This window comes from Aethalodelphis obliquidens, unplaced genomic scaffold, assembly GCF_003676395.1.
Source record: "Aethalodelphis obliquidens isolate GAN/ISIS:26980383/991018 unplaced genomic scaffold, ASM367639v1 scaffold43, whole genome shotgun sequence".
Lineage (NCBI taxonomy): Eukaryota > Metazoa > Chordata > Mammalia > Artiodactyla > Delphinidae > Aethalodelphis > Aethalodelphis obliquidens.
The window spans coordinates 3,082,124-3,102,768 of NW_020837987.1; the positions used below are offsets into that span (position 1 = coordinate 3,082,124).

The 20,645-nt window shown below is 37.5% G+C and overlaps 1 protein-coding gene across 4 annotated transcripts in view; it reads left to right on the top strand.

Moving 5' to 3' along the window:
- Nucleotides 1–19,937, top strand: part of ZNF507 (zinc finger protein 507) — a 47,056-nt gene extending 27,119 nt beyond the window's left edge. For 3 of the 4 annotated variants that reach the window (XM_027079290.1, XM_027079289.1, XM_027079291.1), the window contains 2 exons: nucleotides 15,825–15,959; nucleotides 16,096–19,937. In XM_027079290.1, the coding sequence (XP_026935091.1) occupies nucleotides 15,825–15,959; nucleotides 16,096–16,462 (502 nt within the window). In that variant the 3' untranslated portion in view covers nucleotides 16,463–19,937. The remainder of the gene's footprint in view (nucleotides 1–15,824; nucleotides 15,960–16,095) is intronic. The other variant, XR_003427326.1, reaches the window with a different exon arrangement.
- Nucleotides 19,938–20,645: the final 708 nt, after the last annotated feature.

A 20,645-nucleotide genomic window follows, 5' to 3' on the forward strand; every position in this document is an offset into this window, starting at 1 on the left:
TTCAGTATTGTTACTTGGGAAAGCTGTTGATCTATACAGGATGTTAGCTTTACATGCTTATTGAATTATCTTATTACTTGTAAAAGTTTTTAATTCCTGTTGGATTGCCAGGTATATAATTGTATTATCTGCAAATAATTTTCTCAACCTTTCCTTTATGATATTTGTACCTCTTCTTTTATTACCTAATTGTACTGACTAGTAGCTCCACAACACTTAAGTAATAGTGGGGATAGTGACCATCCTTATTTTGTTCTTGGGCTTAATGGGAATGATTCTGGTGTTTCCTCATTAAACTTTATACTAGTTTTGGGGTTGAAAGAGATATATTTTTGAAGATAGATAGATAATTTGTAGAATTATTCACCTACTGTATTTTGGTGAGAAATTTTATTGAGTGTTAACTGGGTTTAACTGTTGTCAGCCTGATCCAAGTACCTCCTAAAATGTGGTAGGGAACACAGCTGTACCCATGAAGTATATTTGCAAAAAAAAAATAGAAGTGAAAAAAACTAACCCTGAATCTAATGAAACCTCTACATCAGTAGTTCTCACCAGGTGAGACATTTGGCAGTGTCTGGAGACATTATTGGTTGTCGCAACAGGGAGAGAAGGTGCTAGTAGCCAGTGATGCTGCTAAAAACATCCTACAATGCCCAGAGCAGCCCCCACAATAAAGAATTATCTAGCCCAATGTCAAGTGCTAAGGTTTAGAACCCTTTTCTAGATCTCACTACCAGTTTACAAAAACTGGGGGGAATACAGGAACATAACACTAACAGAAAGTAATTAGTGCAGTTCATAATATGAGAAATTCTAGAAGGCAGATGACCTGGTTTCTTCAACATATGAATGGCATGAGGGGGATGGGGGAAAGGAAGAAGAATTATTACAGATTAAAAGAGACTTAAGATATATGCCAACCAAATGCAATATGGTACTACACCATTTTATATGAGGGACTTGAGCATCTCAGATTTCGGTATCTGTGGGAGGTCTTGGAACCAGTTCCCTGCAGATACCCAGGGACAGCTGTGTAGATCTTGTTTGGATCCTCATTCAAGTAACACATTTCTGCAAAAATCAGGGAAATTTAAGTTGGGGGAATACATGAAACAAGACTGGCAGAATGTCGATAATTATTGGAGCAGGGTGGTGGAGATTCATTATTCTTTCCTACTTTAGTTTTTTGCTTAAAGATTTCCATAATAAAACGTTTTGTTAAGATGGATACTGAATTTCTTTAGATTAACTTTCAGTGACAACAGTGAAAATATGACTTTTCTCTTCTGATCCTTTCAAATAGTGAATTATAATAATACTTTTCCTAATATTAAATTCTCTGTATTCCTAAAATAAGTGTCCCTTCTTCATGGTATTATTATTGTTTTAATGTACTGGAAGATTCTGTTTGCCAGCATTTTGTATCTGCATTGGTAGTCATAAGTGAGATTGATGTGTAGTTTTCTTTTTTCTGTTGCCCTTGCCAAATTTTAGTATCAGTGTTATTCTAACTTCATAAAAAGACTTTGAAAGCCTTTTTTAACTCTGGAACTTTTAAAGGTTCAAGCTAATTTAAATACAAAGAAGCTGGCTACTCTATTGACTTCAGCCACTGGAATGGTAGGCCTTTAGAAAAAAAAAATTGGTTATCTCATTTCTTTTTCTTCTTTCTCTGTTTCCTAAAAGAACGAACATATACTGGTGCAAACATCACAGCTTGTGGGCTGTGTTCTCAATGACTTTTTTTTTTTTTTGGCCACACCACGTGGCATGCAGGATCTTAGTTCCCTGACCAGGGATCAAACCCTGCAGTGGAAGCGTGGAGTCTTAACCACTGGACCGCCAGGGAAGTCTCAACTGTCAACTCTTTTTAATAGGCTATTTTTTAGAGGCAATTTAGGTTCATTGCAGTATTGAGCAGAAGTACAAAGATTTCCTATATACTCTCTGCCCCACATCCATAACCTCCCCCATTATCAGCATTCCCCACCAGAGTAGGCCATTTGTTAGAATTGATGAGCCAATATTGACACATCATTATCATCCTAAGTCTGTAGTTTATATTAGGGTTCACTCTTGGTGCTGTACACTATATGCATTTGAACAAATTTATAATGACCTGTATCCACCATTACAGTATTATAGTATCATACAGAGTAGTTTCACTGCCCTAAAAATCCCCTGAATCCCACCTATTCATTCCCCCTCAGTGGCCCAAACCCTGGTGACCACTGATCTTTTACTGATCCCATGGATGTGTAGAGTCACACCTTCAACTTTGTCCTTCTCCTTCAATATTGTGTTGGCTATTCTGAATCTTTTGCCTATCCATATAAACTTTAGAATCGGTTTGTCAGTATCCACAAAATAACTTGCTGGGATTTTTATTGGAATCGTATTGAATCTATAGATCAAGTTGGGAAGAACTGACATCTTGACAATATTATTAAGTCTTCCTATCCATGAATATAGAATCTCTCCACATTTATAGTTCTTTGATTTATCAGGGTTTTGTAGTTTTCCTCATATAGACGTTGTACATATTTTATTAGTTTTATACCCAAGTACTTCGTTTTCAGGACTGCTAATGTAAATGGTATTATGTTTTAATTTCAAATACCACTTGTTCATGGCTGGAATATAGGAAAGCAATTGACTTCTGTATATTAAGCTTGTGTCCTGCAACCTTGCTATAATCGCTTATTAGTTCCAGGAGTGTTTTGGTGTATTCTTTCAGATTTTCTGCATAGACAGTCATATCATCTGTGAACAAAAAAGTGTATATATATTTAGCTAAGACTTCAGTTATGATGTTGAAAAGGAATGGTGAGGGAGGACGTCTGTGCTTCGTTCCTGAACTTACCAGGAAAGCTTCTAGTTTCTTATCAAGTATGATGTTACCTATAGATTTACTGCAGATATTCTTTGTCCATTTGAGGAAATTCCCCTCTGTTCCTAGTTTGCTGAGAGTTTCTATCATGAACGAGTGTTGGATTTTGTCAGATGCTTTTTCTGCTTCTGTTGATGTGTTTAGTATGTTTTTTCTTTACCTGTTAATGTGATGATTTATGTTGATTGATTTTCAAATGTTGAACCAGCATACCTGGGATAAATTACACTTGGTTATGGTATATAATTCTTTTTATGAATTGTTGGATTCAATTTACTGATATTTTGTTAAGGATTTTGCATCTATGCTCATGAAAGCTATTGGGCTATAGGTTTTTCTTTTTTTTCTTGTAATGTCTTTGTGTAGTTTTGGTATTAGAGTAATCCTGGCCTCATAGAATGAGTTAGGAAGTATTCCCTCTGCTCCTATATTCTGAAAGAAATTGTAGAGAATTGGTATAATTTATTCTTAAATGTCTGGTAGATTTCACCAGGGAACCCATCTGGATCTGGAACTTCCTGTTTTGGACCTGATTCAATTTCTTTAATAGATACAGCCCTCTTCAGATTGTCTGTTTTTTCTTGTGTGAGTTTTGGCAGATTGTGTCTTTCAAGGAATTGGTCCATTTCATGTAGGTTATCAAATTTGTGGGTGCAGACTTGTTCATATTATTCCTTGATTATCCTTTTAGTGTCTGTGGGGTTTATAGTGATGTCCCCACTTTCATTTCTGGTACTAGTAATTTTTGTCCCTCTTTTTTCTTAAGTATCCTGTTTACTTTCTGGCTTATTGATTTTATTGTTCTTTTCAAAGAACCAGATTTTGATTTTGTTGATATTCTCTATTGATTTCCTGATTTCAATTTCATTGATTTCTGCTCTAATTTTTATTATTTCTTTTCTTCTACTGACTTAGGATTTAATTTGCTCTTTTTTTCTAGTTTACCAAAGTGGAGACTTAGATGATTGATTTTAGATCTTCTTTTCTAATACATGCATTTAATGCTATAAATTTCTCTCCAAGAAGAGAGAAAAGTACTGCTTTTACTGCATCCCACACATTTGGATAAGTTGTATTTTCATTAGTTTAAAATATTGTAAATTTTTTTGTGTGATTTCTTCCTTGACCCATGTGTTATGTATAAGTGTGTTGTTTAATCTCCAAATATTTTGAGATTCTCCAATTATCCTTCCGTTATGGATTTCTAGTTTCATTTTGGTCTGAGAGCAAACACTACATGATTTCTATTCTTTTAAATCTGTTAAGGTGTGTTTTTTGGCCCAGAATGAGGTCTATCTTGGTGAATATTTCATGTGTGTTTGAGAAGAATGTGTATTTTGCTGTTGTTGAATGAAGTAGTCTGTAGATGTCTATTATATCCAACTGATTGATGGGGGTGAGTTCAGCTATGGCCTTACTGATTTTTCTGCCTGCTGGATCTGTCCATTCCTGATAGAGGGGTGTTTACTACTCCAAATACAATAGTAGTTCATTTATTTCTCCTTGCAGTTTTGTCAGTTTTTTGCCTTACATATTTTTACACTCTGTTGTTAGACACATTCATGCTAAGGATCATTATGCCTTCTTGGAGAAATGACCCCTTTGTCATTATGTAATGCACCTTTTTTCCCCTGATAACTTCCCTTACTCTCAAGTCTGCTCTGTCTGAAATGAATATAGCTATTCCTGCTTTCTTTTGAAGAGTGTTAATTTGGTATATCTATGTCAGTCCATTTACTTTTCATTGATAACATGTCTTTATAAAGTGGGTTTCTTATAGACAACATATAGTTGTGTCTTGTTCTTTATTCACTCGGACAATCTCCATCTTTTAATTGGTGTATTAAGACCATTGACGTTTAAAATGATGATTGATAGTTGAATTTATAGCTACCATATTTATTACTGTTTTCTATTTGTTTTCTGTTGTTCTTTGTTCTATTTTTTTTTTTTACTCTTTTTCTGCCTTTTGTGGTTTTCACTGAGCATGTTATATGATTCCATTCTCTCCTTTCTTAGCATATCAGGTATACTTCATTTTTTACTTTTTATTAATGGTTTCCCTAGCATTTGGCACATACATTTAAAGCTAATCAAAATCCACCTTCAAGTAACAATATACTGGCTTCATGGGTAGTCCAGGTACATTATAATAAAATAACCTAATTCTTCTCTTCCATCCCTTGCATCACTTCTTTCATTCATTTCACTTATACATAAGCGTGTGTGTGTGTGCGTGCGCACATACATAATCATACATAAGCATACATAATCGGATACATTGTTGCCATTATTATTTTGAACAAACTGTTATCTCTCAGATCAATTAAAAATAAGGACTTCCCTGGTGGTCCGGTGGTTAAGACTTCACCTTCCAATGCAAGGGGTGCGGGTTCAATCCCTGGTTGGGGAGCTAAGATCCCACATGCCTCCTGGCTAAAAAACCAAAACATAAAACAGAAGCAATATTGTAACAAATTCAATAAAGACTTTAAAAATGGCCCACATTTAAAAAAAAAAATCTGAAAGAAATGCGAGAGAGGAGCTTCAAGATGACAGAAGAGTAAGATGGGAGATCACCTTCCTCCCCACAAATACATCAGAAATACATCTACATGTGGAACAACCCCTAGAGAACACCTACTGAACACTGGCAGACGACCTCAGACCTCCCAAAAGGCAAGAAACTCCCCACGTACCTGGGTAGAGTAAAAGGAAAAGGAAAAAACAGAGACAAAAGAATAGGGATGGGACCTGCACCAGTGTGAGGGAGCTGTGAAGGAGGAAAGGTTTCCACACACTAGGAATCCCCTTCACAGGCAGAGACTGTGGGTGGCGGACGCAGGAAGCTTCAGAGCCACGGAGGAGAGCACAGCAACGGGTGCGGAGGGCAAAGCAGAAACATTCCCGCACAGAGGATCAGTGCCGGCCAGCTCTCACCAGCCCGAGAGGCTTGTCTGCTCACCCGCCAGGACGGGTGGGGGCTGTGAGCTGAGGCTCCGGCTTCAGAGGTCGGATCCCAGGGAGAGGACTGGGATTGGCTGCGTGAACACAGCCTGAAGGGGGCTGGTGCGCCACAGCTAGCCAGAAGGGAGTCTGGGAAAAGGTCTGGAGCTGTCGAAGAGGCAAGAGACTTTCTTGCCTCTTTGTTTCCTGGTGCGCGACGAGAGGGGATTAGGAGCGCCACTTAAACGAGCTCGAGACGGGGGCGAGCTGTGGCTATCAGCGCGGACCCCAGAGACGGGCATGAGACAGTAAAGCTGCCGCTGCAGCCACCAAGAAGCCTGCATGCAAGCACAGGTCACTATCCACACCTCCCCTCCCGGGAGGCTGTTGCAGCCTGCTGCTGCCAGGGTCCCATGATCCAGGGACAACTTCCCCAGGAGAACACCTGGTGCCTCAGGCTGTTGCAATGTCAGGCTGGCCTCTGCTGCCACAGGCTCGCCCCGTACTCCATACCCCTCTCTCCCCCCAGCCTGAGTGAGCCAGAGCCCCCAAATCAGCTGCTCCTTTAACCCCATCCTCTCTGAGCGGGAACAGATGCCCTCAGGTGACCTACACACAGAGATGGGGCCAAATCGAAAGCGGAACCCCAGGAGCTGTGCGAACAAAGAAGAGAAAGGGAAATCTCTCCCAGCAGCCTCAGGAGCAGCGGATTAAATCTCCACAATCAATTTGATATACCCGGCATCTGTGGAATACCTGAATAGACAACGAATCATCCCAAATTGAGGCAGTGGACTTTGGGAGCAATGATATATTTTTTTTTCCCTTTTTCTCTTTTTGTGAGTGTGTATGTGTATGCTTCTGTGTGTGATTTTGTCTGTATAGCTTTGCTTTTACCATTTGTCATACGGTTCTGTCTGTCCAGTTTTTTTGTTTGTTTGTTTTATACTTTTTACTGCTTGTTATCATTGGTGAATTTGTTTTTTGGTTTGGTTGCTCTCCTCTTTCTTTCATTTTTCTTATTTTTAAATTTTTAATTATTTTTTATTTTAATAACTATTTTATTTTATTTTATTCTGTCTTTTTTTTCTCCCTTTATTTCTGAGCCGTGTGGATGACAGGGTCTTGGTGCTCCGGCCAGGTGTCAGGGCTGTGCCTCTGAGGCAGGAGAGCCAAATTCAGGACATTGGTCCACCAGAGACCTCCCAGCTCCACATGATGTCAGCCGGCGAAAATCTCCCAGAGATCTCCATCTCAACGCCAAGACCCAGCTCCACTCATCGACCAGCAAGCTACAGTGCTGGATACCTTATGCCAAACAACCAGCAAGACAGGAACACAGCCCCACCCATTAGCAGAGAGGTTCCCTAAAATCATAATAAGGTTACAGACACCCCAAAACACACCACCAGACACAGACCTGCCCACCAGAAAGACAAGATCCAGCCTCATCCACCAGAACACAGGCACTAGTCCCTTCCACCAGGAAGCCTACACAACCCACTGAACCAACCTTAGCCACTGGGGGCAGACTCCAAAAACAACGGGAACTACGAACCTGAAGCCTGCGAAAAGGAGACCCCAAACACAGTAAGTTAAGCAAAATGAGAAGATGGAGAAACACACAGCAGATGAAGGAGCAAGGTAAAAACCCACCAGACCTAACACATGAAGAGGAAATAGTCTACCTCAAAAAGAATTCAGAATAATGATAGTAAAGATGATCCAAAATCTTGGAAATACAATGGAGAAAATACAAGAAACGTTTAACTAGGACCTAGAAGAACTAAAGAGAAAACAAACAATGATGAACAGCGCAATAAATTAAATTAAAAATTCTCTAGAAGGCATCAGTAGCAGAATAACTGAGGCAGAAGAACGGATAAGTGACCTGGAAGATAAAATAGTGGAAATAACTACTGCAGAGCAGAATAAGGAAAAAAGAATGAAAAGAACTGAGGACAGTCTCAGAAACCTCTGGGACAACATTAAACGCACCAACATTCGAATTATAGGGGTTCCAGAAGAAGAAGAGAAAAAGAAAGGGACTGAGAAAATATTTGAAGAGATTATAGTTGAAGACTTCCCTAATATGGGAAAGGAAATAGTTAATCAAGTCCAGGATACACAGAGAGTCCCATACAGGATAAATCCAAGGAGAAACACGCCAAGACACATATTAGTCAAACTATCAAAAATTAAACACAAAAAAAATATTAAAAGCAGCAAGGGAAAAACAACAAATAACATACAAGGGAATCCCCATAAGGTTAACAGCTGATCTTTCAGCAGAAACTCTGCAAGCTAGAAGGGAGTGGCAGAACATATTTAAAGTGATGAAAGGGAAAAAAACTTACAACCAAGATTATTCTACCCAGCAAGGATCTCATTTAGATTTGACGGAGAAATGAAAACCTTTACAGACAACCAAAGCTAAGAATTCAGCACCACCAAACCAACTTTACAGCAAATACTAAAGGAACTTCTCTAGGTAAGAAACACAAGAGAAGGAAAAGACCTACAATAACAAACCCAAAACAATTAAGAAAATGGTAATAGGAACATACATATTGATAATTAGCTTAAATGTAAATGGATTAAATGCTCCAGCCAAAAGACACAGACTGGCTGAATGGATACAAAAACAAGACCTGTATATATGCTGTCTACAAGAGACCCACTTCAGACCTAGGGAAACATGCAGACTGAAAGTGAGGAGATGGAAAAAGATATTCCATGCAAATGGAAATCAAAGCTGGAGGGGCTTCCCTGGTGACGCAGTGGTTGAGAGTCCGCCTGCCAATGCAGGGGACAGAGGTTCGTGGCCCGGTCCGGGAAGATCCCACAGGCCGCGGAGCGGCTAGGCCCGTGAGCCATGGCCTCTAAGCCTGCGCGTCTGTAGCCTGTGCTCCGCAATGGGAGAGGCCACAACAGTGAGAGGCCCGTGAACCGCAAAAAAAAAAGAAAGCTGGAGGAGCACTTCTCATATCAGACAAAATAGACTTTAAAACAAAGACTATTACAGGAGACAAAGAAGGACACTACATAATGATCACGGGATCAAGCCATGAAGAAGATACAACAATTGTAAACATTTATGCACCCAACATAGGAGCACCTCAATACATAAAGCAAATGCTAAGAGCCATAAAAGGGGAAATCAACAGTAACACAGTCAGTAGTAGGGGACTCTAACAGCCCACTTTCACCAATGGACAGATCATCCAAAATGAAAGTAAATAAGGAAACACAAGCTTTAAATGATACATTAAACAAGATGGACTTAATTAATATTTATAGGACATTCAATCCAAAAACAACAGAATATACTTTCTTCTCAAGTGCTCGTGGAACATTCTCCAAGATAGATCATATCTTGGGTCACAAATCAAGCCTTGGTAAATTTAAGAAAATTGAAATCGTATCAAGTATCTTTTCCGGTCACAATGCTATGAGACTGGATATCAATTACAGGAAAAAAATCTGTAAACAATACAAACAATACAGATACACGGAGGCTAAATAATACACTACGTAATAACCAAGAGATCACTGAAGAGATCAAAGAGGAAATCAAAAAATACCTATAAACAAATGACAATGGAGACACAACAACCCAAAACCTATGGGATGCAGCAAAAGCAGTCCTAAGAGGGAAGTTTACAGCAATACAATCCTACCTTAAAAAACAAGAAACATCTCAAATAAACAACCTATCCTTACACCTAAAGCAATTAGAGAAAGAAGAACAAAAAAACCCCGAAGTTAGCAGAAGGAAAGAAATCATAAATATCAGATCAGAAATAAATGAAAAAGAAATGAAGGAAACAATAGCAAAGATCAATAAAACTAAACGCTGGTTCTTTGAGAAGATAAACAAAATTGATAAACCATTAGCCAGACTCAGCAAGAAAAAAAGGGAGAAGACTCAAATCAATAGAATTAGAAATGAAAATGGAGAAGTAAAAACTGACACTGCAGAAATACAAAGGATCATGAGAGATTACTACAAGCAACTATATGCCAATAAAATGGACAACCTGGAAGAAATGGACAAATTCTTAGAAAAGCACAACCTTCCAAGACTGAATCAGGAAGAAATAGAAAATATAAACAGACCAATCACAAGCACTGAAATTGAAACTGTGATTAAAAATCTTCCAACAAACCAAAGCCCGGGACCAGATGGCTTCACTGGCGAATTCTATCAAACATTTAGAGAAGAGCTTACACCTATCCTTCTCAAACTCTTCCAAAATATAGCAGAGGGAGGAACACTCCCAAACTCACTCTACGAGGCCACCATCACCCTGATACCAAAACCAGACAAAGATGTCACAAAGAAAGAAAACTACAGGCCAATATCACTGATGAACATAGATGCAAAAATCCTCAACAATACTAGCAAAGAGAATCCAACAGCACATTAAAAGGACCCTACACCATGATCAAGTGGGGTTTATCCCAAGAATGCAAGAATTCTTCAGTATACTCAAATCAATCAATGTGATACACCATATTAACAAATTGAAGAATAAAAACCATATGATCATCTCAATAGATGCAGAAAAAGCTTCCGACAAAATTCAACACCCATTTATGATAAAAACCCTCCAGAGAGTAGGCATAGAGGGAACATACCTCAGCATAATAAATGCCATATACGATAAACCCATAGCCAACATCGTCCTCAGCGGTGAAAAACTGAAACCATTTCCACTAAGATAAGGAAGAAGACAAGGTTGCCCACTCTCACCACTGTTATTCAACATTGTTTTGGAAGTTTTAGCCACAGCAGGCAGAGGAGAAAAAGAAATAAAAGCAATGCAAATCAGAAAAGAAGTAAAGCAGTCACCGTTTGCAGATGACATGATACTATACATAGACAATCCTAAAGATGCTACCAGAAAACTACTAGAGCTAATCAGTGCATTTGGTAAAGTAGCAGGATACAAAATTAATGCACAGAAATCTCTTGCATTCCTATACACTAATGATGAAAAATCTGAAAGTGAAATTAAGGAAACACTCCCATTTACCACTGCAACAAAAAGAATGAAATACCTAGGAATAAACCTACCAAAGGAGACAAAAGACCTGTATGCAGAAAACTATAAGACACTGATGAAAGAAATTAAAGATGATACCAGTAGGTGGAGAGGTATACCATGATCTTGGATTGGAAGAATCAACATTGTGAAAATGACTATACTACCCAAATTAATCTACAGATTCAATGCAGTCCCTCTCAGACTACCACTGGCATTATTCACAGAACTAGGACAAAAAAAGTCACAATTTGTATGGAAACACAAAAGATCCTGAATTGCCAAAGCAATCTTGAGAAAGAAAAATGGAGCTGGAGGAATCGGGCTCCCTGACTTCAGACTATACTACAAAGCTACAGTAATCGAGACAGTATGGTACTGGACCAAAACAGAAATATAGATCAATGGAAGAGGATAGAAAGCCCAGAGATAAACCCATGCACATATGGTCACCTTATCTTTGATAAAGGAGGCAAGAATATACAATGGAGAAAAGACAGCCTCTTTAATAAGTGGTGCTGGGAAAACTGGACAGCTACATGTGAAAGAATGAAATTAGAACACTCCCTAACACCATACACAAAAATAAACTCAAACTGGATTAAAGACCTAAAGGTAAGGCCAGACACTATCAAACTCTTAGAGGAAAATATAGGCAGAACACCCTATGACATAAATCACAGCAAGATCCTTCTTGACCCACCTCTTAGAGAAATGGAAATAAAAACAAAAATAAACAAATGGGACCTAATGAAACTTCAAAGTTTTTGCACAGCAAAGAAAACTATAAGCAAGACAAAAGACAACCCTCAGAATGGGAGAAAATATTTGCAAATGAAGCAACTGACAAGGGATTAATCTCCAAAATTTACAAGCAGCTCGTGCAACTTAACATCACAAAAACAAACAACCCAATCAAAAAAATGGGCAGAAGACTGAAATAGACATTTCTCCAGAGAAGATATACACATTGCCAACAAACACATGAAAGAATGCTCAACATCACTAATCATCAGAGAAATGCAAATCAAAACTACATTGAGGTATCACCTCACACCAGTCAGAATGGCCATCATCAAAAAGTCTACAAACAGTAAATGCTGGAGAGGGTGTAGAGAAAAAAGCACCCTCTTGCAGTGTTGGTGGGAATGTAAATTGATACAGCCACTATGGAGAACAGTATGGAGGTTCCTTAAAAAACTAAAAATAGAATTACCGTATGACCCAGCAATCCCACTACTGGACATATACCCTGAGGAAACCATAATTCAAAAAGAGTCATGTACCACAGTGTTCATTGCAGCTCTGTTTACAATAGTCAGGACATGGAACCAGCCTAAGTGTCCATCGACAGATGAATGGATAAAGAAGATGTGGCACATACATGCAGTGGAATATTAGTCATAAAAAGAAACGAAATTGCGTTATTTGTAGTGAGGTGGATGGACCTAGAGTCTGTCTTACAAAGTGAAGTAAGTCCGAAAGAGAAAAACAAAGACCATATGCTAACACATATATATGGAATCTTTAAGAAATAAATAAATAATGGTCATGAAGAACCTAGGGCCAGGATGGCAGTAAAGATGCAGACCTACTAGAGAATGGACTTGAGGACACGGGGAGGGGGAAGGGTAAGCTGGGACAAAGTGAGAGAGTGGCATGGACATATATACACTACCAAATTTAAAATAGATAGCTAGTGCGAAGCAGCCACATAGCACAGGGAGATCAGCTCCGTGCTTTGTGACCACCTAGAAGGGTGGGATAGGGAGGGTGGAAGGGAGGGAGATGCAAGAGGGAAGAGATACAGGCATATATGTATATGTATAGCTGATTCACTTTGGTATAAAGCAGAAACTAACATACCATTGTAAAACAATTATACTCCAATAAAGATGTTAAAATAAACTGTATTAATAAATATAAATAAAAGCTTTTATTTTATTCTTCTTATACGTTATCTGATGTTTTTCCTTTGTGTGGATCCAAGTTTCTTTTTTTTAATTAATTAATTTGTTTATTTATTTTTGGCTGCGTTGGGTCTTCATTGCTGCGTGCGGACCTTCACTAGTTGTGCGAGTGGGGGCCGCTCTTCGTTGCAGTATGTGGGCTTCTCGTTGCAGTGGCTTCTCCGTTGCCGAGCATGGGCTGGAGGTGTGCGGGCTTCAGTAGTTGTGGCTCACAGGCTTAGTTGCTCTGTGGCATGTGGGATCTTCCTGGACCAGAGATCAAACTCATGTCCCCTGCATTGGCAGGCGGATTCTTAACCACTGCGCCACCAAGGAAGTCCCCTAGTTTCTTGATCTATATCATTTACCTTCTCTCTAAAGAACTTCTTTAACATTACTTACAAGACAGATCTATTAGCAACAAATTTCAATTTTTGTTTGAGGTGGTCTTTATTTCTGCTGTTTTATTTATGTATTTATTTATTTGGTTGTGCCAGGTGTTAGTTGCAGCATGTGGGCTCCTTGTTGCAGCGTGCAGACTCTTAATTGTGTCCTGCATGTGGAATCTAGTCATTGTTGTTTAAAGTATTTCTTCTGTTCCTTTCTCTCTTCTTCTAGTATTCCCATTACACATAGATTACACCTTTTGTAATTGTCCCTTTTTTGGTTGTATATTCTTTTCTGTTTTTTCCAGTCGGTTTTTTTGTTTGCTTTCTAGTCTTGGAGGTTTCTATCTATTGAGATATCCTCAAGCTTAGAGATTCTTTCCTCAGATGTATCCAGTTCACTAATAGGCCCCATGATAGGCACTCTTCATTTCTGTTATGTATTTTTTATCTCTTTTTGGTTCTGGTCTCTTTTGATTTCTTTTTGGTTCTTTCTTAGAATTTCCATCTCTCTGCTTTCATTGCTCATCTGTTTTCCCAGGCTGTGTATTTTATTCATTGGAGTTCTTAGGATATTAATTGCAATTGTTTTAAATCACCAGTCTGATAATTCCATCATCCTGCTATATCTGACTCTTGTTTCTTTGCTTGCTGTGTCTCTTCAGCTTTGGTTTTTGCCTTTTAGTATGTCTTGTAATTTTTTCTTGATAGTCAGGCATGGTGTACTGGGTAAAAGGTACTGCTGTAGATAGGCCTTTAGAAATGTGGTTGTTAAAAGTGGGGGGAGAGGAAATGTTCTGTAGTCCATAACTAGGTCTCAGTTTTTTAGTAAGCCTGTGTCTCTGGGCTGTGAACTGTACTTTGCAATCCCCTCCCTCCCCAACCCTTGGTAGACAAGATAGCTGGAGTGGGCTGGAGTTGGGTATTTCCTTCCCTCCAGTCAGATATGCTCTGATAAAACTCCAGTAGGTTAGGCTCTGGTTAAATGATTTCTCCTGAGAATAGACCTTGCTAAGAACAGAATGTTCTGGGACTTTTGTGACGTCCAGCAGTGAAGACTCCATGCTTCCACTGCAGGGGGCACAGGTTCAATCCCTGGTGGGGGAACTAAGATCCCATATGCTTCGTGGTGTGCCCCCCACCCCCACCAAAACAAACAAACAACCAAAAGAACAGAATTCTCTGGCATATCCCAAAGTGGTTCTTTTACCCCTCTGCTGACTGTCTTGTTGTGAAGAAGAGTTCGGGTAAGTTACCTGATTTTTGTTAAGTTTGTAATTAAATATTTAATAAAAATGTCTTTTTAAAAGTACGTTTTCATTTTCCTAAAAAGATAAACATAATTCTGCTCTTATGTATTTACCTAAATGATGAAAACTTACACTCACACGAAAACCACACATAAATGTTTAATAGAAGCTTTATTCATAATTGCCAAAACTTAGAAGCAGCTAGAAGATGTCCTTCAGTAGAGAAATGGATAAACAAACCAGTACATACATACAATGTAATATTAATTAGCGATAGGAGGGAGAAAAAAGAGCTCTCAAGCCATGAAAAGACATGGAGGAACTTTAAATGTGAATGGAAAAGGGAAAGAAACCAGTCTGAAAAGGCTATATACTGTATGATTCCAACTATTATGTGACATTCTAGAAAAGGCAAAACTATGGAGACAGTAAAAGAATCAGTGATTCCCAGGGATTGGGGGAAGAGAGGGATGAATAGGTGGAGCACAGAGGATATTTAGGGTTGGGAAATTATTCAGCATGATATTATAATGATAGATTCATGGCATAATGCACTTACTAACATACATAGAAGTGTACAACACAGTGAGCCCTTAATGTAAACTGTAGACTCTAGTTAATATATCAATATTGTTTCATCAAGTGTAACAAATATTCCACACTGATGCAAGATGTTAATAATAGGAGGAACTGTATGCAGGGGAGAGAGTGAGTAAACCTTAAACATGCTCTGAAAAATAGTCCGTTACTTTTTTTTAACTACTTCATTCAGTTCAGATTTTACAAAGGATACCCAATTATGTGAAACAACTATTATTTTGAATAGAAACTTTAAGATTATTAATTATTTGTTTTACTTATGAAATCTAAATTGTTGAAACATTTCAGGACTACTTACATTTTCTGTGAATCTGTAAGTAAGCACAGAGTTCATGTTGAAAATTACTTAATTCTTTCCTGCTTTCTTAAGAAATAGAGCGGTATAGAGTACTGATTTTGTGTATTTGTGTATGTGGGTGTTGTTAAATAATATAGAGCAAAGATTTTTCATATTACTATATTAGAAATCTTTCCAAATACTGTAATAGCTAAAGTAATTTGGGATGTTGTCCTGATTCTTATAAATTCTTTATAATGTAAAATACTTTATTTCATTGATGCTGAGATATCCACCCTAGGACATTTTAGCCTCTGAAATCAGTATGTCTCTTATAATCAGTGGCATCTTAGATTCAGTGAAATGTGATATCTAATAAGTCTTCAGGAGAATAAATTTAATAATTGTTACAGAATCATTGTAATTACTAAAAATGATATGGGATCATCTGATTTACTTCATATCTATCTTTCAGATGCTCTTTGTGTGGGTATGTATGCAGCCATCCTCCTTCTTTGAAGTCTCATATGTGGAAGCATGCCAGTGACCAAAATTATAACTATGAACAAGTAAACAAGGCTATTAATGATGCAATTTCACAAAGTGGCAGGTATTTGATCTTACTGTTATATATAAATAGGTTATTGTTTATAATTATATATGCATTATATATAAAGTTAGGATTAAGTCTACTAGTCTGCATTATAACCAACTCAAGGTTTGATGTGTTTTCTTTTGTTTTTAAGATTTCAGGGGAAATCCTCCGGAAAGACTGTGTTAAACAGCAGTGAAGAAGGAGCCGATTCTCTCACTGGAAGTTCAGAAAATTTGGTGTCATCCTCAGAGCTGATTTCCCAGGCTCCCAGTGAAGTCGTAGGTACCAACGAGAATGAGAAACTAAACCCTACAAGTAATACCTCATATAGTTTAGAAAAAAACTCCAGTCTGGCCCCTCCTGGCGTGGAATATTGCGTTTTACTCTTCTGTTGTTGTATTTGTGGTTTTGAGTCTACCAGCAAAGAAAATCTTTTGGATCATATGAAGGAGCATGAGGGTGAAATTGTAAACATCATCCTAAATAAGGACCACAACACAACTCTAAACACAAATTAGGTGGAATAGTTATCTGAAGAGGAAAACAGCAGAAGAGGAATCCTTTAAACCACAGTTTGCCCTTTGTGCTGTCCAGTAACTTACTAGGCACAGAAGAAATAGTTGGTGTGATTTTTGAAGAAATGACAGGTGTGACTTTGGAACGAAATTTGTAATGTAATAAAAGGAATTCCAAATGGATAAGGGGTGATAATATTTAAGCATTTTGAGTGAGGAGAAGTGGGTTGAGGCAGCAAAGATGTACTCTTATAATAACCCTCTGTTACCTGTTAGTTTAAGTGTATTTATTATTAAAAGCTTGTTATAGTGTAGAAATGCAAGCAAAAGAGTTAAGAAAGGGCTTTTCAGGAACTATTCTAAAACTTACTGTTATGAAAGTGTCACAATCTTAAGCAGAGCTTAATTTTCTTCATTCTCAATTTTGACATGAATGACAACCCTCTTGTGAGAAATGGGAGGCACGTGTCTGAGGGTTTTTTGGTATCAACAAAGGAAGGAAAAGATCATTACAGGGCTTTGAGATGATCACCCTAAATCTTTAGCCAGATTGATAGGAACAAATCATATACTCAATCTGAGATATATTACTTTACTCTTTAGAAAGAAAAAAGAAGAGAGACCTCTAAATCCAAATCTAGATTGTAAACAGGCGTTTACAAAGGAAATTATTGTCTTAAATTTACAGTGAATGTCTTGTGGGCAAAGGAGGAAAGAGGTGAATTCCCACCAGCCTCAAACCAAATCTCAAGGTTCATAAAAATGGTGACTGGTTGAGCACAGTGCACTTCTCAGAGGTTCTTTTCAGAGTGTTGATGGAACACTGCAGCTTCTCAATAGTTACATAGGCCTTCTTATCCACTCTTCTAAACTAGACCAAGCTTGTTGTCTAAAAACAACAAAGTAGGAAAAATTGCATTTGCTTATCAGACCTTGGAAGTAGGTTGAACTGTTAAATAAAAATCATTTGTGGGAAGAGGAATGAAATTCAAAAGCCCCTTAAAATGAGTACTACTATTGAGATTTTACTTCCTGGAGCTTTCTATTTAGTTATACTTAGCATAAGAGATACAACCAAATGTGGCTAAAATGTAGTAAAAATTCAGGTTGTTTATAAAACGTTTAATAACAAACAAAAACTATTTGGGTTTCTCCTATCCAGGAAATTGTATTTTATTGGTGTGCAATAGGACACATGGGAAGCCAACTAAAACTTGCCATCAAATAGATGTAATCTTCTCATTAATTACACATTTGTATTACAGTGTATTTCAAAGAGTGAAGAGAGCAGGGTTTTTGGGGTTTGCTTTTGTAGTTCTGATCATTTACGTATGCATTGTCTGTTAATGTCAGTTCTGCCTACAAGTCAAAAGGCGGCCGGTGCACCACGCGGTGCACCATCTTCACGGTGCTCTTTATGAACTTGACTCTAACATCTTCTAGAGCTGAGGCTGTGCCTCTCATAAAGCTTAGAAAACATCGAAAACAGAATTTCTTGAATAGGATACTCTGTAGACACATTTTAGGAAAAGAATTCTCTTCCCAAAGTCCAGGTATGAATCGAATGAATTAACATTTTTCAGATAGCATTAGGAACTATTTAAGCGGGGCCAGGTAACCTGAAATACTGTCTGATTTGCGTGTTTTTGTTTTGTTTTGTTTTGTTGATTTGCTTTTTAAAATCTAATTTGATGATGATATTTGAACAAACAGAGTTGATTGTAACTTTGCAACTCTTTAATTTACGTAGCTTTAGTTTATTTGTGAAAGTTAATCCATTTCTGGTATCTGGTTTTTAAAAGAGAAAATGAATTCATATATACTAAACTATATTCCGCAAATCCACATGCAGTGGGTTTTCTCATTTTCTCCTGTTTTCAGAATTAAAAGTTATATTTCATTTCAAATTCAAAAATAAACTTTTAAATGGTTCCATTATTAACTATATTGTTCCCACTTAGTTTTTTCATTACTGGTAGCTCTGACTCAATGTTTCTTTATAAAAATCTATTATTCTGAAAATTAACAACCTTAGAAGAGTTTTTGTTTTATAAATTTTCCTTGGCTTTAATTTTATATAATCATTCGGAAAATACTAGTAACCAAAAAACATTCCCAAAATTTCAACAGTGTATTTTTAAATTAACTTTCTTCATTTCCTTAAACTACTTCCATTGACTGTTAAATTTGCCATTTGGAATCATGAATTTAAAATTTCCCTAGCTCATGGGAAAAAATTAACCCAGAAGTTCAAAAGTCTTTAAATAGTCATCTGCTCCCAGCCTAAAATATCTTCAAAAGCTTTCTCTTGGCCTATAGGAGGAACCATATACCAAGGATGTTGTGTACCTTCCCATTATGGTTTTGAGGCAAGCCTTAAGTTAACCCTCCCCACTAAGAACAATTGAATACGATGAAGACTAAATATGCAATTTTAATTATAGAATAGATATTAAAATAATCAGTAGGAATTCCCTTTATAGGAATAACATTTACTGGTACTAGATCTTTTGCCATGTAATGCTCAGTATTTGTTTTCCCCTCTGAACACTTACAATTCTAAGATTTGACAGTGAAAATAGTTTTTAAAACACTTACTGGATAAGGCAAAGGTGGGGAGGGGGAAGATGATGCATTCTGATCATTATAAATAATACTTTTTCAGGGCTCTATCATTTTCTCTCTTTCTCTAATAATCCAGAATATGGTTGGTATCCCCAGTGTTCTAACAGTACTATGCCTATATTCCACTTGACCTGTAGACTTCAAGTTCTGTGTCCAGCCAGTGCAGTGTAGTGACACTGACTGAAGCCTTTATTCTAGATCTTTCATCTATTTGAGGTAGCTATCAGTGGCTTTGTTATTATTTTCTTTGTCTTTTCTCACAAAGCAAATGGTGGGCACCTATGTTTACATTGTATCTTCCTGCAGTGTACTTGGCTTGACAAAGACAAGCAGGCTTCTCTTTTGAGACTTATTATATTTTTAGTTTTCATAGACACTTATTTAATCTTTTTTTATTGTACAGCAAGGTGCTCTAAGTAATATTCTATAAAATATATTTAATAGAGATTTGAGTTTGATATTCATGGACATGAATACATGTATTTTTTTAAGAAATAAGTATTGTGTAACACTATGGCATTGCTTCTATAGCCAAAGTCTAAAAATTTCTGGAACACTGACATGTAAAGACTACAGTTAATTCTGACACTGTATCTTATTAAAATAGGATGATTTGCATTTTGTAAAATTATCCTGCACATCAAGCTGCATGCCTTAATGCCTAAAACTCTAGGATTATTTTCATGGTAGAACAGTTTATCTGTTCAACGAACAGTGAAGCAAGGTCTTAGCACTACTTTAACTACCTTTGGAAATACTGTACAATGTTAGAATAATTTATTTTGCTTTACAGAAGTTTGTCATGTATTGACTTTAATATTGTATTTTGGTAATAAATTTTTTGTTAAAAACACTTGCCTCTAAGTTTTATTAACAAAAAGTTATATCCATTCTTATTTTGGAAATGTTGATTTAATCACTTAGAAATTTGGATTTAAATAATGAAGAACTTCCCCAGGCTTAAACTAAGGCTTATGATTACCCTTTGGTAACATGTTAAACTATTGATGACTAGCATTAAACTCTGTTACACAAAGGTAATTGAAAAAGCATTTAGATTGTTTTAATCTTTTAAAAAATTCAATCTAGGAACTCTCCTGGTGGCGCAGTGGTTACGAATCCACCTGCCAATGCAGGGGACATGGGTTCAACCCCTGGTCCGGGAAGATCCCACGTGCCTCAGAGCAACTAAGCCCACGTGCCACAACTACTGAACCTGCACTCTAGAGCCAACGAGCCACAACTACTGAGCCCGCGCCTAGAGCCCGTGCTCCACAGCAAGAGAAGCCACTGCTATGAGAAGCCCACAAACCACAACGAAGAGTAGCCCCCGCTCACTGCAACTGGAGAAAGCCCACGCACAGCAATGAAGACCCAACACAGTCAAAAATAAATAAATAAAAATTTTTTTAAAAAAATTCCATCTAATTTTGTAGTTTTTCTCCTTGCTACACAGTTCTTCACTTTATCTTCCAAATCACATCCTTATACGCTTTAAATTCTGATGTATTCAAACTGCTAAGGTAGCTCTCTTAACGGCAGTTAGCATTTTGCACTTGCA